At 40.4% G+C, this 23,017-nt stretch overlaps 1 protein-coding gene across 1 annotated transcript in view; it reads left to right on the top strand.

Moving 5' to 3' along the window:
- SCFD1 (sec1 family domain containing 1) overlaps window positions 1-23,017 on the top strand; it is a 121,357-nt gene that overhangs the window by 80,588 nt on the left and 17,752 nt on the right. The window contains exons 18-19 of the mRNA XM_006085855.3: window positions 1,195-1,257; window positions 3,351-3,426. Coding sequence (XP_006085917.1) covers window positions 1,195-1,257; window positions 3,351-3,426 — 139 coding nt within the window. The remainder of the gene's footprint in view (window positions 1-1,194; window positions 1,258-3,350; window positions 3,427-23,017) is intronic.

The following is a 23,017-nucleotide window of genomic DNA, read 5'->3' as shown; positions in this document are numbered from 1 at the left end:
CACCAAAATCATAATAGTGGTTACCTCAAAGTGGGAGGGTTCTTCTGGAAGTATTCTATTTTCTGGACTCTAAAATGAACATATTCCCAGAAGGAAAATATTTTAAGACATATCTAAGTGCCATCTTTTTGCCCATCTTTCAAGAATTCTATAGTTGATTTAAAAATTCTGGACATTTAGAAAGATTGAAAAGAAATGACTTTCAAGTATAAAAGTGTGTGGTATAGGATATAACTAAAAGGAAAAATCATTGGGTAGTAGAATTAGAATAGTGTTAATGAAGAAATGGTTTTGAGCTGAGAAATGTACAATTTCTACTGGAGAAGAAGACAGTAAGTTTATACCTCCCAAAAGACAGCATGAACAAAGGCATGTATCTGGGAAAGAGGACTTGTGGAATGTGGGGAGCAGTAAGGAAATTAAACTTAATCAGTACATAATGGTTCTTTAAAGACAGCAAGTCTATTTCATGTTAATGATTGGATAGAAAGGAAATGAAAAATTGTGAAGTTTGGAAAATAAATGCATTGTTTCCTAAAGAATCTCAATATTTCAGTACTAATTGTACTATATTTGAGTATTATTTTACATGGTTATAAATTTATATAATTTTGGTTTCTATAATTGTTTTGGTGCTAATTATACTGAAATATTGTATTTTATTAGTTAAAAAATGATTTTTTTCAGAAAATGTCTGCATAGTAAAAGTTAAAGTTAGTCAATAAATATTTTATTTTTTTGTTGAATTTATTGGTTAATAAATTATACAGGTTTCAGGCTTATCATTCTATAATACATTATCTGTATATTGTATTACCACCCCAAGTCAAGTCTCCTTCCATCACAATTTTTCCAACCTGTACCCTCTTCTACCTCCCCCCACCCTTCTCTGTCAATAGATACATATTTTTAAAAAAATATATATTTTTTCATTTCAGAGAGGAAGGGAGAGATTGATGGAAGCATCAATGATGAGAATCACTGACCGGCTGCCCCCTGCACGCCCCACAATGGGGATCAAGCCCACAACTCGGACATATGCCCCGAGCAGGACTCGAACCGTGACCTCCTGGTTCATGGGTCAAAGCTCAACCACTGACCCATACCAGCCAGGCTCAATATATATTTTAATACCATGATACTGAATGTTAGCTCTAATAATCGACATTTACATATAACTATCTTATTTCTTAGGGCTTTTGCCAAGATGGCCTCAGCTCCTGCCAGCTATGGCAACACTACTACTAAACCATTGGGGTAAGTATTTTTAATAATTCTGATTGGGTAAGTCTGGTACTTTAGACCATAATTAGACTTTCATGCCTTAAAAACACACTGACAATTTGAATGCAGAATATTTTTATTGTGATAGAGAATAAATATCAACATGCCTTTATCTTCTTAGTTTAAATTTTCATTTTAAAATGTAAGTTAATATATTTTACATGGTATGAGCTATTGGCTTCTTTTGCTTCCTTGTTCTTAAAACATTACATTTTTCATTTCCAGAAGATAATGAAGGTTAAAGCTATCTTTACACTAATGTTGATAACTAATATAGATTTGAAGCTAGGCACTTAAGACCTAGCTTCAAGATAGACCTGGGCATCCTGCTAAATAGTAGGGAAGAAGTCCCCAGGGCTGGGTATGACTTCTGACTCCACAGTATCGTATAGAGTCTGCATGATTTTCAAAGGAGCTGAACAAGGTAATTCTAACCACTCTTTTCCATACCATACTAGTTTCAAATTCTTAGCTTATATTTTATAGTTTAGAGCAAAAGCATGAAGCCCAGAAGGGAACAGGTTTATCCTAGCCCCATCCTGAGCTACCACTTTTTAAAAATATATCTTTTTATTGATTTCAGAGAGGAAGAAAGCGATAGAAACATCAGTGATGAGAGAGAATCATTGATGGATTGCCTCCTGCACACCCCCTATTGGGGATTGTGCCCGCAACCCCGGGCATGTGCCATGACATGGAATCTAACCATGACCTCCTGGTTTATAGGTCGATGCTCGACCACTGAGCTACGCCAGCCTGGCACTACCACTTTTTAAAAAATATGTTTTTAGTGATTTTAGATAGAAGGAGGAAGGGAAAGAAACAGAGAAACATCGATGAGAGAGAATCATTGATCACCTGCCTCCTGCACGGCCCCTATTGGGGATTGAGCCCACAACCCAGGCATGTTCCTTGACTGGGAATTGAACCAGCGACCTTTCAGTGCATGGGATGATGCTCAGCCAACTGAGCCACACTGGCCAGGGCTTGAGCTATACCTTTTAATGAAACAATTTACAAAACAAACTTACTTGTCATAATGCAGAACTTTATAAGTGTTTGACAAAATGAGTCCAGCTGACTTCACCTACAGTCAGTCCTGTGCAGGTTAGCACACTCCCTCAGAGTTGCCTGGTACCAGGGAATCGCCTGAAAACTGTCCATTCCAACAAAGATTACTTTCTATTGTTTCTGATCTTGTCCATCTCTTCATTTCAGAGGGGAATAAGGACAAGATAGGGGAAAAGAAAATATATTTGGAAAATTTTGCTTAGCATAATACTCTCCAGGTCCATCCATGCTGTCTCAAAGGGTAAGAGATAGGAGATAGTTTTGTAAATTGTTTCATTAAAAGGTATAATCAAAATGGGTCCAGAGACATGGATACATGGAACAGACTGACAGCACTCAGAATGGGTGGGAGGGATGGGAAGAGATTAACCAAAGACTATATATGCATAGCACATGGACACAGACAGTAGTGTGATGAAGGCCTGGGGTGGGGCAGGGGCTAGTGCAGCCGTGGGCAAACTACGGCCCGCGGGCCTGATCCAGCCCGTTTGAAATGAATAAAACTAAAAAAAAAAAGACCGTACCCTTTTATGTAATGATGTTTACTTTGAAATTATATTAGTTCACACAAACACTCCATCCATGCTTTTGTTCCGGCCCTCCGGTCCAGTTTAAGAACCCATTGTGGCCCTGGAGTCAAAAAGTTTGCCCACCCCTGGGCTAGTGGAAGGAGAAAATCTGGAACATCTGTAATACTGTCAACAATTTTTTAAAAAGCTATAGCTAAGGATCAGCAATCAAAATGTTTATTTTGAGGGCACTTCTTCATTTTTACATTTTGTTAATATTGACTAGTCAGTATTTTATTACTTTTTTATTGTTAAATAAAATTGCAGCACTAACACCAGAATTCTCAGGTGACTTCTGTTTAGTGAAAACAAATATGGTAGGTATAGAGAGCATCAGCATGTGGTATGTAATTAGGCAGATATTTTATCTGTAATCTATTGGAGAGATAGTTTATGCTTATTGTGATCCTCTTCTTTTGCCCTTAGTCTCTTTTCACGAGTCATGAATACTGGATCACAATTTGTGATGGAAGGAGTGAAGAACCTGGTATTGAAACAGCAAGTAAGTACACTTGTTAGAAAACATTGGTAATCTTTTAGCATAAGTTCACATGTTGACAGGTTGCTCAGCTAAAGCAACTTCTAGATATATTCAAATTATAACTGTTAGGAATAAAATAAAATCAAGGGTCTTTTGTTGCTATATTTAAGGATTTTTCAGAGGTCTGTCATTGCTTTTTTTCTTTTAATTTGCTCTTGGGTTTTACTGACATTTTTCTTTTTCTTTGACTACCATTGGGTTTGTGGAAGTGCCTTAATTAAGAAAAATAAACAAAACCTATTTAGAATAACAAACTGCTACATAATGCATATTATTTAAGTTTTAGCATATTAAGAGAATAGAGTAATGAATTTAGTAGCCTAAAGGCCTGTGTAAATTAGAATAAATAAAACATTTTAAGCCCTAGCTGGTTTGGCTCAGTGGATAGAGCATCAGCCTGTGCACTGAAGGGTCCCAGGTTTGATTCCAGTCAAGGGCACATGCCTGGGTTGCGGGCTCCATCCCCAGTGTGGAGCATGCAGGAGGCAGCCAATCAGTAATTCTCTCTCATCATTGATGTTTCTATCTCTCTCTCCCTCTCCCTTACTCTCCGAAATCAATAAAAATACATTTTTTAAAAAAACATTTTAAGTATAATTTATGTATTGGGGTAATAAAACTGTCATTTAATTTCATACTTTATTTTGGAATACCTGTCTTAGTTTTACTCATGACATTTTTAAATGGTTTTTGTATTTGTATTGTTTTTCTCTTATTCTATTATATAGCTATTCTGCATCAGAGAGTCATTAACTAATTTAGTTCTTTTCGAAGAGAATTTGGTTTTTATTTTCTTTTATGGAAATTTTCAGATGTACATTAGTATGTCAAACTCTCCTGAACCTTTCACCAAGCTTCAACGCAAGATACTTTCATTCTTATTTTATCTTCCCTACCTACATTTTTTAAAAACTTTATCTATTTTTACTGGGATATTTTAAAGCAAATCTGAGACATAATATTCACACATAAATATTTCAATTTATAATGAAAAGGTTTTAAAGGCCAAATTAAGAAAAGAGATGGAGTTAATTTTTAATTAATCATATGTGAATATTGTTTGCTTACTTGTTTTCAGAAGAAAATAGATGTTTTCTTTCTCTGAATTTCTTCATACTTCTTTCTTATAATGTTTACATTGGTATTTTATATTGACATTTTTTATTTTTGCTTTGCCTCTTTAACCAGTTTTATTGAGACATAATTGACATACAATATTTTACTTCTTGATGAGTTCCTTGAGAACAAATAATTTCTTCCCCATCTTTGAATTTTTACATGATCCTTTGCAAAAATAGGTATTTAATTGTTATTTGAATAAATAAAATCATTTTATTATAAAAATTATGTAGGCGCCCAGCCAGTATGGCTCAGTGGTTGAGCATCCACCCATGAACTAAGACAGTGATGGCGAACCTTTTGAGCTCGGCGTGTCAGCATTTTGAAAAACCCTAACTTAACTCTGGTGCCGTGTCACATATAGAAATTTTTTGATATTTGCAACCATAGTAAAACAAAGATTTATATTTTTGATATTTATTTTATATATTTAAATGCCATTTAACAAAGAAAAATCAACCAAAAAAATGAGTTCACGTGTCACCTCTGACACGCGTGTCATAGGTTCGCCATCACTGAACTAAGAGGTCATGGTTCAATTCCCACTCAGGGCACATGCCTAGGTTGCCAGCTCCATCCCCAAAAGGGGGCATGCAGAAGGCAGCTAATTAATGTTTCTCTCTCATTGATGTTTCTATCTATCCCTCTCTCTTCCTCTCTCAAAAAAAAATCAATAAAAGCATATTTTAAAAAACAAACATCTTGGCTGGCATAGCTCAGTGGTTGAGCGCCAACCTATGAACTGGAGGTCATGGTTAGATTCCCGCTCCATCCCCAGTGTGGGGCATGCAGGAGGCAGCCGATCAATGATACCCTATCATCATTGATGTTTCTCTCTCTCTCCCTCTCCCTTCCAAACTCTGAAATCAATACAAATTTATATATGAAAGCCTAAGCAACCATCCGACTGGTAACTATGACATGCAATTGACCACCAGGTGGCAGACACAACGCAGGAGCAGCCAAGCTGTGGTGACTTGGCAGCTGTGGTTTTCAGGTGACATACCCGGAACCAGAGAGGAGGGAGCCCGATTCCAGGGTGCATCACCCGAGGACCGAACTCTCGCAATCTGGGACCCCTTGGGGGATGTCGGAGATCGGGTTTTGGCCGATCCCTGTAGGCAAGGCCAAGGGACCCCACGGGTGCACGAGTCCATGCACCAGGCCTCTAGTATATTTTAAAAAACAAAAAAAGTGTAGTATTACTAAAGAAGAATGAAAAATCTTAATTTGCTGTGTTTAATTAGATAGCTGATTATTTTTCAAACTTCAGATACATTTCCTAAATACTTGGGAATATATTTAGCTTCCTCCCTCTTAGAAATTATTTTCAATATCTCTCATTCTATCTCTCGCCTGATAAGGAGCTACTAGTAAATACTTACTGTACCTTTTTTACTAGTTCACAGTATTTCCCTGAGTCAATTTATCTTCACTCTTTTGGATTACGAAAAGTGAAAAGGTACAAAGATAGGAAGTCGGGCACATTAGAGATCACTGTACTGTACTTTACAATTCAACCTAATAGCTCTTAAAGAAAAAATTACTCATGACACTTATTAAAGAACAGTAAGGCAGACTTTATTCAGGGGACCATCACAAAAGGTATTGGTACCACTGCAGTAGGGGATTGCAGTTAGAGGGAGAGATGGGGCTCAGCTCCAGATACATCAAGTTAACTTGAGAATTTATAGTCAACGAGCAGGGTAGGGTCAGTAGATGGAAAATTACTAAAAGTAAACATCAGAGATAGAGGGGGATTCTGGTTAAACCAACCTAGCAGGATTCTTGCTGAAGACAGACCAGTGTGATAGGATATCTCCTGGGAGATGGGAGAGGATGACTAACCTGATCGGATATCAAGGGTGATCAGATATGGAGGATGGGGGATTCTGGCCAACCTGATATAGCAGGATTCTTTCTAAATTTGGAAAATGCAAACAAGCACAGAAGTTCAAAGGTCGAGGCTCAGTGGAAACCGAGCTCAGAAGAGCTTGAGTAGAGTTTTCTCAGGGAGATAATTTTTGTCACACCACGCTATTTATCATCAACTATAGACAGGGTGATTTTCTTAGGTGAGACAAAAGGGAAGCACCAATTCCTAAGGTAAAGGTAATGGGTGCCTTTTGCTAGATAGACTTGTATTATTTTTAAGAATTACATATTTTTCTTAACAGTCACTTTTAGAAGGAAATCCCAATAGTAAGATTCTCTAAAAAAAGTATCACAAATAACTCATGGCTTTTACAGACTTAAATCTTTGGAATGATCATATATATATATATATATATATATACATATACATATATATATATTAATTCTTCAACGTTGAAAGAATGTCTCTTTTTTCCCCCATTGACCTCTCCCACCTGCTCCCTCCCGCCCCGCCCCCCCCAGCATAAGCCCTCATCACCCTACAGTCTGAGTCCATTGATTATGCTTATATGCATGCATACAAGTCTTTTGGTTGCTCTCTTACCTGCCCTCCTCCCACCCTCCCCTGCATTCCCTCTGAGGTTTGACAGTCTGTTTGATGCTTCTTTGTCTCTGGATCTATTTTTGTTTGTCATTTTATGTTGTTCATTACATTCCACAAATGAGTGAGATCATGTGATATTTATCTTTCTTCGACTGGCTTATTTCGCTTAGTATAATGCTCTCCAGGTCCATCCATGCTGCTGCAAATGGTAAGAGTTCCTTCTTTTTTACAGCAGTGTAGTATTCCATTTTGTAGATGTACCGCCGTTTTTTAATCCTCTCATCTGCTGATGGGCAGTTACACTGTTTCCAAATCTTAGCTATTGTAAATTGTGCTGCTATGAACATAGGAGTGCATATTTCCTTTATGATTGGTGTTTCTGATTTCTTGGGATATATTCCTAGAAGTGGGATCACTGGGTCAAATGGGAGTTCCATTTTTAGTTTTTCGAGGAAACTCCGTACTGTTTTCCATAGTGGCTGCACCATTCTGCATTCCCATCAACAGTGTATGAGGGTTCCTTTTTCTCCACATCCTCTCCAGCACTTGTCGTTTGTTGATTTGTTGATGATAGCCATTCTGACAGGTGTGAGATGGTACCTCATTGTCATTTTGATTTGCATCTCTCGGATGATGAGTGACTTTGAGCATTTATTCATATGTCTCTTGGCCTTTATGTCCACTTTTGAAAAGCGTCTGCTTAGGTCCCTTGCCCACTTTTTTATTGGATTGTTTATCTTCCTTTTGCTAAGTTATATGAGTTCCCTATAAATTTTGGAGATTAAACCCTTATCAGATGTCACATTGGCAAATATAATCTCCCATGCAGTGGGCTTTCTTGTTTTGTTGATGGTTTCTTTTGCTGTGCAGAAGCTTTTTATTTTGATGTAGTCCCATTTGTTTATTTTCTCCTTAGTTTCCACTGTCCTAGTAAATGTATCGGTAAAGATATTGCTATGAGATATGTCTGATATTTTGCTGCTTTTGGATTCTTCTAAGATTTTTATGGATTCCCATCTTACATTTAAGTCTTTTATCCATTTTGAGTTTATTTTTGTGTATGGTCTAAGTTGGTAGTCTAGTTTCATTTTTTTGCATGTATCTGTCCAATTTTCCCAACACCATTTATTGAAGAGACTGTCTTGACTCCATTTTATGTTCTTGCCTCCTTTGTCAAATATTAATTGAACATAATGTCTTGGGTCAATTTCAGGGTTCTCTGCTCTGTTCCATTGGTCTATGTGTCTGTTCTTGTGCCAGTACCATGCAGTTTTGAGAACAGTGGCTTATGTAATATAACTTGATATCTGGTATTGTGATCCCTCCAACTTTGTTCTTCTTTCGCAGGATTGCTGTGGCTATTCAGGGTCTTTTTTTATTATTATTCTATATACATTTTTGGAGAGCTTCTTCTAGGTCTGTGAAATATGCCATTGGTATTTTAATCTATAGATTGCTTTGGGTAGTAAGGACATTTTAGTGATGTTGATTACCAGTCCATGAACACGGTATATTTTTCCACTTGTTTATATCTTCTTCTATCTCTTTTTTCATCGTCCTGTAGTTTCCTGAGTACAAATCTTTTACCTCCTTAGTTTATTCTTAGGTATCTTAAATTTTTTTTTGCAATGGTAAATTTTTTTTTTTTTTTTAGTTTCTCTTTCTGTGAGTTCATTATTGGTGTATAAAAAAGCCATAGATTTCTGGGTATTAATTTTGTATCCTGCTACATTGCCAAATTCATTTATTAAGTCTATTAGTTTTTTGATGGAGTCTTTAGGGTTTTCAATGTACAATATCATGTCATCTGCAAATAATGACAGTTTTACTTCTTTTCCAATTTGGATGCCTTTTATTTCTTCTTCTTGTCTGATCACTATGGTTAGCGCTTCCAATACTATGTTTTCTTTGTGTTTTGTTTTTTTGTTTTTTTTTCAATACTATGTTGAACAGGAGTGGTGAAAGTGGGCATCCCTGTCTTGTTCCTGTTCTTAGGGGAAATGGTTTTACTATTTGTCCATTGAATATGATGTTGGTTATTAGGTTTGTCATGTAAGGCTTTTATTATGTTGAGGGACGATCCCTCTATTACCACTTTGCTGTGAGTTTTTATTAAAAACTTGTGTTGGATTTTATGAAATGCTTTTTATGCATCAATTGATATGACCATGTGGTTTTTGTCTCTCAATTTTTGTATGTAATTTATCACGTTTATTGATTTGCAGATATTGTACCAGTCTTGTTTCCCTGGAATAAATCCCATTTAGTCATGCTGTATGATCTTTTAAATGTATCGCTGGATGCGATTTGCTAATATTTTGTTGAGGATGGTAGCATCTATGTTCATCAGGGATATTGGCCTGTAATTCCCTTTCTTTGTAGAGTCTTTATCTGGTTTTGGGATTAGGATATGCTGGCTTCATAGAAAGAGCTTGGAAGTGTTCTTTCCTCTTGAACTTTTTGGAATAGTCTGAGGAGGATCGATGTTAGTTCTTCTTTGAATGTTTGGTAAAACTCCCCTGTGAAGCTGTCCAGACCAGGGTTTTTGTTTGCTGGAAGTTTTTTGATTGCTGCTTCAATTTCATTGGTAGTTATCGGCCTATTCAGGTTTTCTGATTCTTCCTGATTGAGTTTTGGAAGATTGTATTTTTCTAGGAATATGTCCATTTTATCTAGATTGTCCAGTTTGTTGGGGTAGTTATTCGCAATATTTTTTTTACAGTCCTTTGTATTTCTGTGGGCTTGGTTGTTACTTTACCTCTTTCATTTCTGATTTTATTTGGGTCCTCTCTCTCTGTTTCTTGATGAGCCTGGCTAGCGTTTCATCAATCTTGTTTATCCTTTCAAAGAACCAGTTCTTTGAGTTATTTAGGATTGCTATTTCTTTACTGATTTTTTGTTTAGATGATTTATCCATTGGTGTCAATGAGGTATTAAAGTCCCCTACTATGACTGTACTAGAGGCCCGGTGCACGAAATTCGTGCAGGAGGAGCAGGGGGCGGGTCCCTCAGCCCAACCTGCATCCTCTCCAATCCGAGCCCTCAGGGGATGTCCTACTGATGGCTTAGGCCCGCTCCCTATGGTTCTCTGCTGTCTGCGGGGCCCGCTTGGCTGCTTCCAGGTTGCCACTGGCGACGGCCAAGCGGGCCCTGCTGCGCGCTGTCTGCCGGGCCCGCTTGGCCACTCTCTGGTTGCCGCAGGCCCTGCTCTCAGTGGCTGCCCCCCAGGACTGGAGGACTCCAGCGGGTCTGAGAGAACTGGGCACCGCCATCTGGTAGCTATGGGCGCAGCCATTTTGTGTCGGAGTGATGGTTAATTTGCATATTACTCTTTTATTAGATAGGATTGCTGTCGATCTCTCCCTTGATATCTTCCAGAAGTTTTTTTATATATTTAGGTGCTCCTATATTGGGTGCATATATGTTTACCAGAGTTATATCCTCTTGTTGAATCGATCCCTTTAATATTATGAAGTGGCCTTCCTTACCTCTTGTTATGGCTTTCACTTTGAGGTCAATTTTGTCAGATATAAGTATTGCTTCCCCAGCTTTTTTTTTTTCATTTCCATTTGCCTGAAAAAGAATTTTCCATCCCTTCACTTTCAATCTGTGTGAGTCCTTTGTTCTGTGATGGGTCTCTTTTTGACAGCATATATATGGGTCATGTTTTTCTATCCATTCAGCTACCCTATGTCTTTTGATTGGAGCTTTTAGTCCATTTACGTTTAAGGTTATTATTGATAGATACTTGTTTATTGCCATTTTTATTTTTTATGCCTCTATTCTTTCTTCCCTTTCTATTTCTTCTTTTTACAGCAGTCACTTTCGCATTTCTTGCATTGCTGGCTTGGTGGTAATAAACTCCCTTAGCCTTTTTTTGTCTGGAAACCTCCTGATTTCGCCTTCTATTTTGAATGATAGCCTTGCTGGATAAAGTATTCTTGGACTCAGTCCCTTGATTTGCATCAGTTTGTATACTTCATTCCTTTTCCTTCTGGCTTGATATGTTTCTGTTGAGAAATCAGTTGATAATCTAATGGGAGATCCCTTATAGGTAACTTTCTGTCTCTCTATGGCAGCCTTTAAGATTCCTACTTTGTAGTTGACATTTGCCAATTTAATTACGATGTGTCTTGGTGTCCTTCTTATGGGATTGTTTCAGACTTCTTGGACTTGTGTGAGTTTTTTCTTCCCAAAATCAGGGAAGTTTTCTGTCATTTTTTCTCCAAAAAGATTTTCTATTCCTTGCTCAGCTTCCTCTCCTTCTAGCACCCCTATTATGTGGATGTTGTTTCATTTTGTGTTGTCCCAAAGCTCCCGTATACTCTCCTGTTATTTATGTGTTGTGTTTTTTTCCAGTTTCTGCTTTGCTTGGGTGTTTTTTCTACCTTGTCTTCTAATTCGCCGATTCGGTCCTCAGCTTCTTCTAGTCTACTGCTGAAACCTTTTATTGTGATCTTTATTGCAGCTATGTCATTCTTCATTTCCTCTTGATTTTTAGACAGTGAATTTCTTAACCAGCTGTTTGAGCATCCTTATAACCGTTATTCTGAATTCTTTCTCTGATAAATTGCTTGCCTCCATTTCATTTATTTCCTTTTCTGGTGATTCCTCCTTTCATTTCATATGTGGGTTCTTTTGTCTCCCCATTTTTGCTGTTCCTTTGTGATTATGTCTATTAGATCAAACTGCTATGCCACCCAGATATTTCAAATTTGTCTTATGTAGTAGATGTTTTGTGGGACCCAGTGGTGCAGTCTTTCAGGTCTTCTGGGCTGGGTATTCTAGGGATGCCCCTACATGAGATATTTGGGTTCTTTTGATGTAGTTGAGTCTTGAATGTTATTGTCCCATTCGTGGATGGAGTCTTCTGTCAGGGTGTCTGGTTATGTGGCTTGCTCTCTACCACATCGTGCCAACTGTTGTGGAGGAGCTGACCGAACAGCACAAAATACAACACGATAAGACATGACCCAAAAGGAACAGAACATGAATTATACAGCACACCTATACCCCCAATAAAAGTGACCACCAGAGAGATGAGAATTAGGAGAGAGAAAAATGATAGTGTGGAAAGAAAAAAAGGGAGGAAGAATATGGGGAGAAAACACAACAAAACAAACAAATAAACCAAAAGGCACAAAAAACACCCAGAAAAGGGCGGGGGGAGGGCAGAATCTCTAGAGGCAGAACTTTATACAGAAAATAAGGTTAAGGAATTGGATGAATAGGGAAGAACCACAGTTTAGTATAGAGGAGGGAGAATGAGAGTGTGTGGATAAGAAGGAAAAATTTATAAATTAATTAATTAATTTATTTATTTATTTATTTGAGAAGGAGAATAGAGGAGAGAGCAGATAGGCCTGAATTTAGGAAATGAAACTAATTAAAAAATTAGGGGAAGAAAAGAGCAAGAGAGGAGAGATAAAGAGAAACAAAAAAAGTGGGGTAGCGAAGAAAGAGAGAAGAGAAGGGAAAATGGAGTAGGAGCAGAGAAGAGGAAATTAGATATATGAATTAGCCAACAGAGACTACAATAATAACACATCAGTAAAGCAGATAAAAATCAATTTTTAAAAAGGGGTAAAACAGCGGTTCTCAACCTGTGGGTTGCGACCCCTTTGGGGTTTGAATGACCCTTTCACAGGGGTTACCTAAATACATCCTGCATATCAGATATTTACATTACGATTCATAACAGTAGCAAAATAACAGTTATGAAGTAGCAACGAAAATAATTTTATGGTTGGGGGCCACCACAACGTGAGGAACTGTATTAAAGGGTCACGGCATTAGGAAGGTTCAGAACCACTGGGGTAAAAAGAAAGGAAAGAGAAAAACTAAAGTGGAGAAGGGAGAAGAAAAACAGGATGAAACAGAGAAGTCAGGAAGGAAAAGGGGGGTAAAGAATATAATCCATACTAATAATTAACAAATATGTAAATTGACCATCCCTCCATGATGCCCATAGCCAATCAGGAGTGGGTATGCAAATTAACCCATCAAAGATGGCAGGACTGTGGGCAGTGCGCACACGCAGGCGCCAAACAGCCGGGGGCGGGGCACTTCGGGCCTACACGCGCAGGCGCTGAGCGGCCGGGGGCAGGGTGGGGCACCTGGCTTCAAAGCTAGGCGTCCGTCCCCAGCCACTTCGGGCTGGTGGGCAGCGTGCGCCGGCGTCCCGCCCTGCCCAGGCCGCTCCGGACTGGTAGGCAGCATGCGCGGAGAGCCTCTGGGCAGGGGAGGAGGGCCAGCGGAGGGCGGCCTGTACTCCCCACATGGCATCGGTGGCAGCTGTGAGCACGCTAAGCGGAACCTGTGGGCTGAGCTGAAGTAGCGCCTGCAGGCCATTAGCGCCGAGGAGTGGCTGCGCAAGTCCCACCTCCTGTCCCAGAATGTGCGTGATCGCAAGGACAGCCACCGTGGCGGGCCAGATTGATGCCCTCCTGGCCGCGCCACGGGGGTTTGCGGATCTTCGAAGCCACAGGCCTCCAGTGCGCACATCCTCTCCTCCCCCCCTGGCGTGCGAACATCCCCCAGCGCGCTGTCACCCATGCATGCCTGCAATAGTCCCTGACCATGGCACGTGCAAGTTCCCTCCGCCGCACTTCCATCAACCCCAGCATGCCTACATCCCCCACAGGACGTGCGCACGTCCCCTCCATCAAACTCACGTCCTTTGGAGAGTATCTGGGTGTTCTGGGTGCTGAGGGTGGGCGCCTGTGAGATGACAGTTGAAGGGCGGAGTGGTGATGCCCTTTTCCCGTGGAGGCCAGTGCAGCAATGAAATCACCTCTGTGGGGCTAATGCAGGTGCTGAGGCGGGAGCAGGTGCAAACAGGCACACCTGGTGGGCGCAGGCGGCCCTCGCTGAGGTGCCTTCGGTCAGGGTTCAAGATCAGGAACCCAGAGGAGGCAAGGAGTTCCGTCCTCTCAGTGGAATGGTGGGATAGTCGGGGCGACTACAGAGGAGGAATGTGCACTTTGGGTGCCAGCACCCATGAGCGGAGGCTGCCCTGACTGAGCCTCGCTCATGTGGGGCCTAGCACACTCCTGCCGGGCAACGGGTGACAGGACATGCTTTTCCAAGTTAATGAGAGAAACATTGATTCTCCCACTGCCCACGAAGGTGGAAAGTGAAGTGGGGAGACATGTGGGGAATGAACAAGGTTCCCTGTCTGGGGGTTCCAAATCTGCTGTTGGTTCCTTTCACCGCTGACTAGAGATATATGGGGTGTCCCCCCAAAATGTATACACACTTTGAATACCTATTAATTCCAATGGGTTTAAGCATGAAAAGGAAAACAACAATGGAGCTGTCATCTGTTAAAAGTGCGGGCACAAACTGACAGTAGGACATTCCCCGAGGGGTCCCGGATTGGAGAGGGTGCAGCCAGACTGAGGGGCTTCCCCCCCCCCCCCCCGTGCACAAATATCGTGCACCGGGCCTCTAGTAAAAAAATAATACTAAAAAGTTCTTTAATTTTTTAAAAAATAAAAAATTGAAGTGTCATTTGCTTCAGCCACGTTTTAATGCCCCATGGTTGATTTAGGACCCCACTCTTATGTCTGTCTGCCAATTCTGGGCTTCCTGTTAGATAGTTAGGTGCTGACCACTGTCAGGCACTGTCTGTGGCTTTTAGCACGGTGTTGAAGCTCCAGGTGATCCACTGCTCCTCTGCATGTGTCTGTCTCCACAGGCCTTGGCTGCAAGCAGGCAGAACCAATCTGCCCGCTTTGCCTGACTGCCAGCTGTCAATCTTAATCACTCAAGTATCTATTTCTGGCAGGGCTTTAGGTGGGGGTGGTGCTGTTTCGCTTCCCAGGGAATCAGATAGATGTTTTTTTTCTTGACTCAGAGCTACTCTGAATGATCCAAAATATTACTCTGGTCTTTGGATGGTCAGATATCCTTATATGGAGACCAATTGGGTTGGCTGGCAACCTGGAGTTTTTATCAGTCTGGTTCCCAGAATTGTGGGGCAGACTGGCCCCTCTTCCAACCCAGTCACTGAGGGCTCTTTGGGGCTATTCAGAACCTTTGTTTCCTTTGTATAGCTCAAAATGCAGGCAGGGTGCGGCAGGCTGTATTACCTACCTTGATGCTACAGTCAGGGGCTAGCTCTTCAGGAGAGAAATGGCCACTTAGGTTTGGAAGGTTATGAACATCCCGGTGCCGGAGTCCTGTCCACGTTTCCTTGCTCTGCTTCCCTCCCCAGCCTCAGGCACCTCAACTCTGTGCCTCTCCCTATGCCGCACCCTCTTGCAATTGAAAAGTCCTGTGTTCTGGGTTTAGCTAATAAAAACAAAGACAACCAAAAGCAAAACAACCATGAAACTGCGGGTTTCTCCCCCCCTTACCCCCCCTCCCCGGCACCATGCTGCTCGGGCCACTTCTCAGGATGCCTTTCTGGACACAGCCTTGCGTGGCTGCGGTTTTACATCTAGATTCTCCAACAACCAGCAGCCCTGTGGCTTTTCCTTTTCATGCCTGTTGCCAAGGGATGCAGCTTTGGTGCAATGCAGCTTCCTCCTCACCTTCTCAGCACGGTGGCCAAGTATCCCTCTCCAGCCCAGATCCCCATTCCTGCCGTTTTCCAGGCATCCTCTGCCCTTCCTTCTTGTAAATTGTCTCCACAGCTGTGTCTAATTTGTTAATTCCACGTGGATGTTCTCCAATTTAGTTGCTTTTCCAGTCTGGCCCCGGGACGAGGTGCACAACACGTGTGCCTATTCATCTGCCATTTTCCAATTCCCATATTTTTATTTTGAACTTATTACCTTACTAGAGGCCCAGTGCATGGATTCGTGCACCGGAGTGGTCCCTGGCCTGGCCTTCGGGGACTGGGCCGAAAACAGCAGTCTGACATCCCCTGAGGGGTCCTGGATTGCAAAAGGGCGCAGGCCAGGATGAGGGATCCCACCAGTGCATGAATCCACGCACTGGGCTGGTTTTGGCTGATCCCCGCAGGCCAGGCCAAGGGACTCCACCAGTTCAAGAATCCTTGCACTGGGCCTCTAGTATGCATATAAGATCTTTTATTAATCTCTTCCTGCCCTCTCTCCTCTCCCTTCCCTCTGAGATTCATCACTCTGTTCCATGTTTCTATGCCTGAGCATTGAGCATCTTCCCCCTGGGTCAGTGCGCATCATAGCTACTGGTGGAATGGTTGAACTGTGGACAGTCACTTAGGCTTTTATATATATAGTCACATGATATATGTCCTCTAATGGTGCCAGTAAAGATGCATCTAAACTAATCAACCTAAATATTTTATTGTGTTAACACAAAATTTGTTTTTACCTAGAGTTCTTAAAATATAAAAATTAATTATCCTCTTCGACTTTAAGGCCCTTTTGTTTTCTTAACATTGCAAATCACAAACAACTTTGATATAAGAAGTTTCTCACTTATAAAAATAAAATTTGAAATGACTCTTGGTTATCTGTGTACAACATTACTGCCGTAATGACAAGGTGAGCCATGCCATTTTTTTTTCAAGTGGATGTTAATAAAACTTTTTAGGTTCAAATTAGAGGGAATAGTTTTTAATTTGGTGGGGGGAGAGTATTTATATTGTGAAATAAAAATAAAAGTCATATTGCAAAACAGTCCCAGATGATCTTTTGTTATTGTTGTTTCAAAAAGAAAAGAGAGGGGAAAAAATAGAGGATATTGAAGGGTATGCACCTAAGTTTTAAATGTTAGTTTTTTCTGGGTGAGTATTCATCTCTGAGTATCTTTATGACAAATTAAAGGCCCAGTGCACAGATTTGTGCACCGGTGGGATCCTTCAGCCTGGCCTTCGGGGATCGGGCTGAAACCGGCTCTCCAACATCCCCTGAGGGGTCCCAGATTGCGGGAGGGTGCTGGCCAGGCTGAGGGACCCCACCGGTGCATGAATCTGTGCACTGGGCCTCTAGTCTATAATAATAAAAGCATAATATGCAAATTGACCAGACAGCTGGACAGTGGAAGGGCCGGCGGAGGCAGCTGGGGTTGCGAGGGCCTACTCTTGCATGAATTTTGTGCATCAGGCCTCTAGTCTGTATATATGAAAGCCTAAGCACAGGTCCTTCAGCCTAACCTGTGGGGATCGGGCCGAAACCGGCTCTCCGCCATCCTCCGAGGGATCCCTGATTGCAAGATGGCACAGGCCAGGCCAAGGGACCCCACCGGTGCATGAACTTGTGCACCAGGCCTCAAGTATGCATATAAGATCTTTGGTTAATCTCTTCCTGCCCTCCCCACTCTCCCCCTTCCCTCTGAGATTCATCAGTCTGTTCCATGTTTCCATGCCTGTGGTTTCTGCTTCTGTGTTGAGCATCTGCCCCCTGGTGGTCAGTTGTGTGTCATGGCTACCGGCCGGTTGCCTGGTCGGCTGGTCGCTTAAGCTTTTATATATACAGATTCCTAGAATTCATTTAGAATCAAAGGAGTGAACATTTCTCTTTAATAAATTGTTCTTAATAAATATTGCCAAATTGCCCTCCAGAAAAGTTGTAGCAATTTGCCATGAATTACAGTGCCTGTTTCTCTACATCCTTTTCAAACCTTGACATGTGTGTTTATAATCTTTGTCAGTCAATACTTAAAAATGAGTCTCTTGTTCTAGAACTATTTAAGCTAATACAAATCCATTTTTAAAGCTACATTGTCCTAATGTTCTAAAATAGAGGTACTGTGGTGGGAGATCTGGGGCATTTGGGGGACTAAAAGGAAAGAGATGCCAGGGGAGAGACTGCTAGAAATACGTTCAGTTTCACACTTATAAAATTCTGAGTAATTTAGGAGAAACCAAGATGGTGGCATAGGTAAACACCTGAAATTGCTGCCTCGCACAACCACTTCAAAAATACAACTAAAAGACAAAACGGACATCATCCAGAACCACAGGAAGGCTGGCTGAGTGGAAATTCTACAACTAGAAGAAAAGAGAAAAGCACACTGAGACTCAGAGGAGGTGCGGAAGTAAAGTGCAGAGGTACGGAGGCGCACGCGGCAAGGGCTGGCAACTGAGGACGCGGTTGTCTTTTTAAATTGGGAGGGAGACACAAGCTCCTGACGCCCCAACTCCAGTTCTGGGCGAGTCTCTGGGGACCTAGACTCATACGGGGAGAAACTGAACTGTCTGGCAGCGGGCAGAACTCGAGGGCAGCTTTCTCTCAGAGGTGCTTGCAGCACTTACCTCAGGACACTGAGACCCGGGACCTCTTAGGGCAGGACTGAGGATCAGACATAGCTGTTTGCTCCGCCCTGTTGATTCCGAGACCCCGCCCCACCCAAACTGTGCACAGAGGCTTTTGCATATGAATGACCTGGCCCTTTGCAATCTAAAATTACCTAACAAACTGCAGCTGGGTCAGAGAGACCCAGAACATCCAAAAGAAGGCCCAAGGCCCCACAGCAGCTTGCATTGCTTCACATCTGGGCCTCAACTGGGCACCTCCAAGTCCCAAACAAAGAAGAGGAATCTGCAGATCTCTCCGTAGCTCCTGCTGGGTAGCCTCAGGCAGAGGCTAAATTAGCACCTTCCTAGAGATTCAAGAGCCAGTGTACCCAGTGGTCAGAGTGGGACCATCCAGATTACAACTCCTCAGATCCATGAGGGACACACTCAGGGGGCAGACTCAGTGAGGACCAAAGCCCCACTGAAGCAAGTCTTGCCCCATAAGGGTGTCTCCAGCACCGAAGTTCTCCCACCGTAGACACAGCTGATTCTCACAGCCAATTGGCCTGGAGGTCAATTCCTCCCAGTGATACCAACAACAATCAAGGCTTAACACTCCGGTGTGGGGTGAATTTCCCGCCAAAATATAAGATGGCTCTGTCTTTTGGTTTTGTTCCATCCACCAAAAGGGTGGATTACAAACAAATATTTGGTAATACGCAGTTACAATCGGCCCGAGTTTACACGTTTCCCGCACTCCACCGCAAATCTATATGAACCGAGTTAAAGACGGCTCCCGCTGAGTACGCGCAATTCACGCGAGCCGACTTAACTACCAACAGCAATGAAGGCTTAACTACAACAAGTCTGTGCACAAAGCCCACAAAGGGGTGCACCAAGAGTGTCCACCTCAGGTAATTGGGGAGGCTGAGCCACTGGGCCCTATAGGACACCTAGCACACAAAGCCACTTTATCAACACAGGAAAGCAGCCAAAATGTGGAGACAAACAGGTCACAAATGACAGAAATGGAGGAAAGCAAACTACTGGATATAGAGTTCAGAACCACGCTTATAAGGTTTTTCAAGAATTTTCTAGAAACCGCCGATAAATTTAGTAAGACCCTCAGTAAGTCTAGTGAGACCCTTCAGGATATGAAAAAGGACCAACTAGAAATTAAGCATACACTGACTGAAATAAAGAATATTATACAAAGATCCAACAGCAGACTAGAGGATCGCAAGAATCAAGTCAAAGATTTGAAGTATGAAGAAGTAAAAAACACCCAACCAGAAAAGAAAAAAGAATCCAAAAATATGAAGATAGTGTAAGGAGCCTCTGGGACAACTTCAAGCGTACCAACATCCGAATTATGGGGGTGCCAGAAGAAGAGAGAGAGCTAGATATTGAAAATCTATTTGAAGAAATAATGACAGAAAACTTCCCCTACCTGGTGAAAGAAATAGACTTACAAGTCCAGGAAGCTCAGAGAACCCCAAACAAAAGGAATCCAAAGAGGACCACACCAAGACACATCAGAATTAAAATGCCAAGAGCAAAAGACAAAGAGAGAATCTTAAAAGCAGCAAGAGAAAGAAACTCAGTTACCTATAAGGGAATACCCATACCACTGTCAGCTGATTTCTCAACAGAAACTTTGCAAGCCAGAAGGGAGTGGCAAGAAATATTCAAAGTGATGAATGCCAAGAACCTACAACCAAGATTACTTTATCCAACAAAGCTATCATTCAGAATTGAAGGTCAGATAAAGAGCTTCACAGATAAGGAAAAGCTAAAGGAGTTTATCACCACCAAACCAGTATTATATGAAATGCTGAAGGTATCCTTTAAGAAGAGGAAGAAGAAGAAAAAGGTAAAGATACAAATTATGAACAACAAATACGCATCTATCAACAAGTGATTCTAAAAATCAAGTGAATAAATAATCTGATGAACAGAATAAACTGGTGAATATAATAGAATCAGGGGCATAGAAAGGGAGTGGACTGACTATTCTCAGGGGGAAAGGGATGTGGGGATGCGGGAAGAGACTGGACAAAAATCGTACACCTATGGATGGGGGGTTGGGGGGTAAGGGCAGAGGGTGGGGTGGGAACCGGGTGGAAGGGAGCTGTGGGGGGGGGGGGAGAGGAACAACTGTAATAATCTGAACAATAAAGATTAAAAAAATAGATTTGAACAAGATAACTGAAAAATAAATTGATGTAACAGGAAAATTTTAACACTAACTGTATATTGAACTGTATTAAGAAATTGTTAATTATTTTAGATGTGGTAATAGTGTTAGATTATTTTTTAATGCATATATTGGAGATATGTACTGAAATATTGATGGCTAAAATTGTTTGATTTTGGGAACTTGTTTTGAAACAGCCTAGGAAAGTGAATAGTAGGTGAATATAAATGAAATAAGATTTGCCGTGAGTTGATAATTATTGAAGCTGGGTGATGGAGGATTGGACTTATTTTATTGGGTTGACGTAATCCTGTTTTCTTTAATATACTATGATTTGGGGGGGAAAGAACTTCATGTATTTTTCTATTTCCTCATCTGAGGATGTTGATGTGGATATTGGATTCACCTATAGATTCCTATCTGATTTATAATTACTCCTATCTTCACTTCACTGGCAACATTCCACCCCTTCTATCGTTGATACATCCCTCATTGCCAATATATTTCCAGTGTCGATACCTCATCTTATTCTTTACTGGTTGATAGTCTTCAAAATAGGCATTCTCTTCAAGGAGGTCCACATACTACTTTTCATTCTTCATGGCTTTGATAATCAGGAAACCTCAACACTTGTCCCAACCTCACTGCTGACTTCATCATCAACGTGTCATCCAAGCCCAAGGCTGCAAGGGGAGTTAGAGCCCCCATAGACCATGTGGCAGTATAGAGCAACAAGTGGCTAATTCTAGGAGAGCTAGAGGGGCAGTCGTTTTTAACAGTTTTGGATATAGGGCTGTATTGTCTTTTTTAAATGTCTGTTTTTTAATTAATGTGTATATTTTGTTTCAGATTTGTTTTTAAGCAATCACACCATCAGAAGTAAAATTAAAATTGTTTTTATTTAAACTTTTACAGTGATTAAAATCATAAAACATGACTATGGTCATAAACTAGAAAGGGTTCTTAGAAATAGATTTCTATTTTTTTTCTCTCCAGATAATTTCCAGTGTATGTATTTGAAATTTGAACATTTTAGAAAGAGTGGTCCTTAATTTAGGATATTCATTGTGTATGGGACTTTGTCTCTCAAATCTATATTTACAGAGGCTTTCTACTAATAAAAATTTTGTTATTAATCAATACAATATGTTTTACTTTATTTTTAAAACTGCAGTTTCCAAACACTAAAATAAATAAATAAATAATGGTTGGCAATTTTTAAAACAATGGGTTTTTATTAGATTAAATTTCATTCATACCTCTTATATTGAGACACCCAAATTTTTTTGTTTCTAGAGATGAGTAGGTAACAGTCTTATTTGTTGAATGAAAAGAATTACATGGTTTTGTTCTGTTTTCTCTCTGTTGCCACAGTTCAGTTTTTCCATCAATAAAAGTTGATTAATCTTATGTAAATTATTAATATAAAACTGATTTTAAAATGATTAACTCAATTCAAGCCTTCATTTAGGCCAGTGATGACGAACCTATGACACGCGTGTCAGAGGTGACACGCGAACTCATTTTTTTGTTTGATTTTTCTTTGTTAAATGGCATTTAAATATATAAAATAAATATCAAAAATATAAATCTTTGTTTTACTATGGTTGCAAATATAAAAAAATTTCTATATGTGACACAGCATCAAAGTTAAGTTAGGGTTTTTCAAAATGCTGACACGCCGAGCTCAAAAGGTTCACCATCACTGATTTAAGCGAAGAGTAAAACGTTGGTGAAAACGAGGTCTCATAAATTGTTTTCTAAAATACTCTTTCTTATACCTTTAAAGACATCATATATTTCCTTTATAATTCTCTACACATGAAGTTTCCCTTCCTCTGTGACAGTGTGTGAATATTGTATGGTGCAGAAGTGATAAATGATTCTTTGGCGTTACCTGGTTGTAAAGACCAGACAAAAATATAAAAGAATTGTCTATGGGCTTATGAACGTTTGAACTTTTCTGCTAGAAAGAAATTTTCCTTAGGTTATTTAACGGCCTATTCACTGGTAGGCTTGTCTTTGGTATCTACTGAACTATAAAATAAAGAGCAAAATTTGTATCTTTTTTAAAAATCTTATTTTTTTAATATTGTTGAAAGTTTTACTTATGTCCCCTTTTTCCCCCCAATGACTCCTTCTAGCCTACCCACAACCCCTGTCCCCTATTGTCTGTGTCCATGGGTTATATATATGTGCATACAAGTTTTATGGTTGATCTCTTTCTTCCCACCCACCCATCCCTGCCTTCCCTTGAGATTCGACTGTCTGTTCCATGGAAAAATCTTATTTTTATACTAAAGATTTATCATGAGACATTGGTATAAATATTAAAATTTTCAATTATTTTCACTAATACAATAAAAGTAATATGACCTGGCTTTATAATAAAAGTAATATGACTTATGACTTTACAAAATCTCTTCAGAATTTTTCTCCATTGCACAAATCAAATAGTACAATTCAGGGAACTGAAGAGAGTTATATGTATATAAAGTTAATTTTAATAAAATCTTATAATTTATAATGTTCCCTTGATCCAGATTTTAAAAAAATTATTTCTCTCTGTTATGTTGCAAAGTACTCC

The sequence above is a fragment of the Myotis lucifugus genome, unplaced genomic scaffold (genome assembly GCF_000147115.1).
Source record: "Myotis lucifugus unplaced genomic scaffold, Myoluc2.0 scaffold_22, whole genome shotgun sequence".
In the NCBI taxonomy this organism is placed as follows: domain Eukaryota; kingdom Metazoa; phylum Chordata; class Mammalia; order Chiroptera; family Vespertilionidae; genus Myotis; species Myotis lucifugus.
The sequence above is the reverse complement of the archived record's forward strand: the minus strand, read 5'-3'. Positions and strand labels throughout refer to the sequence as shown.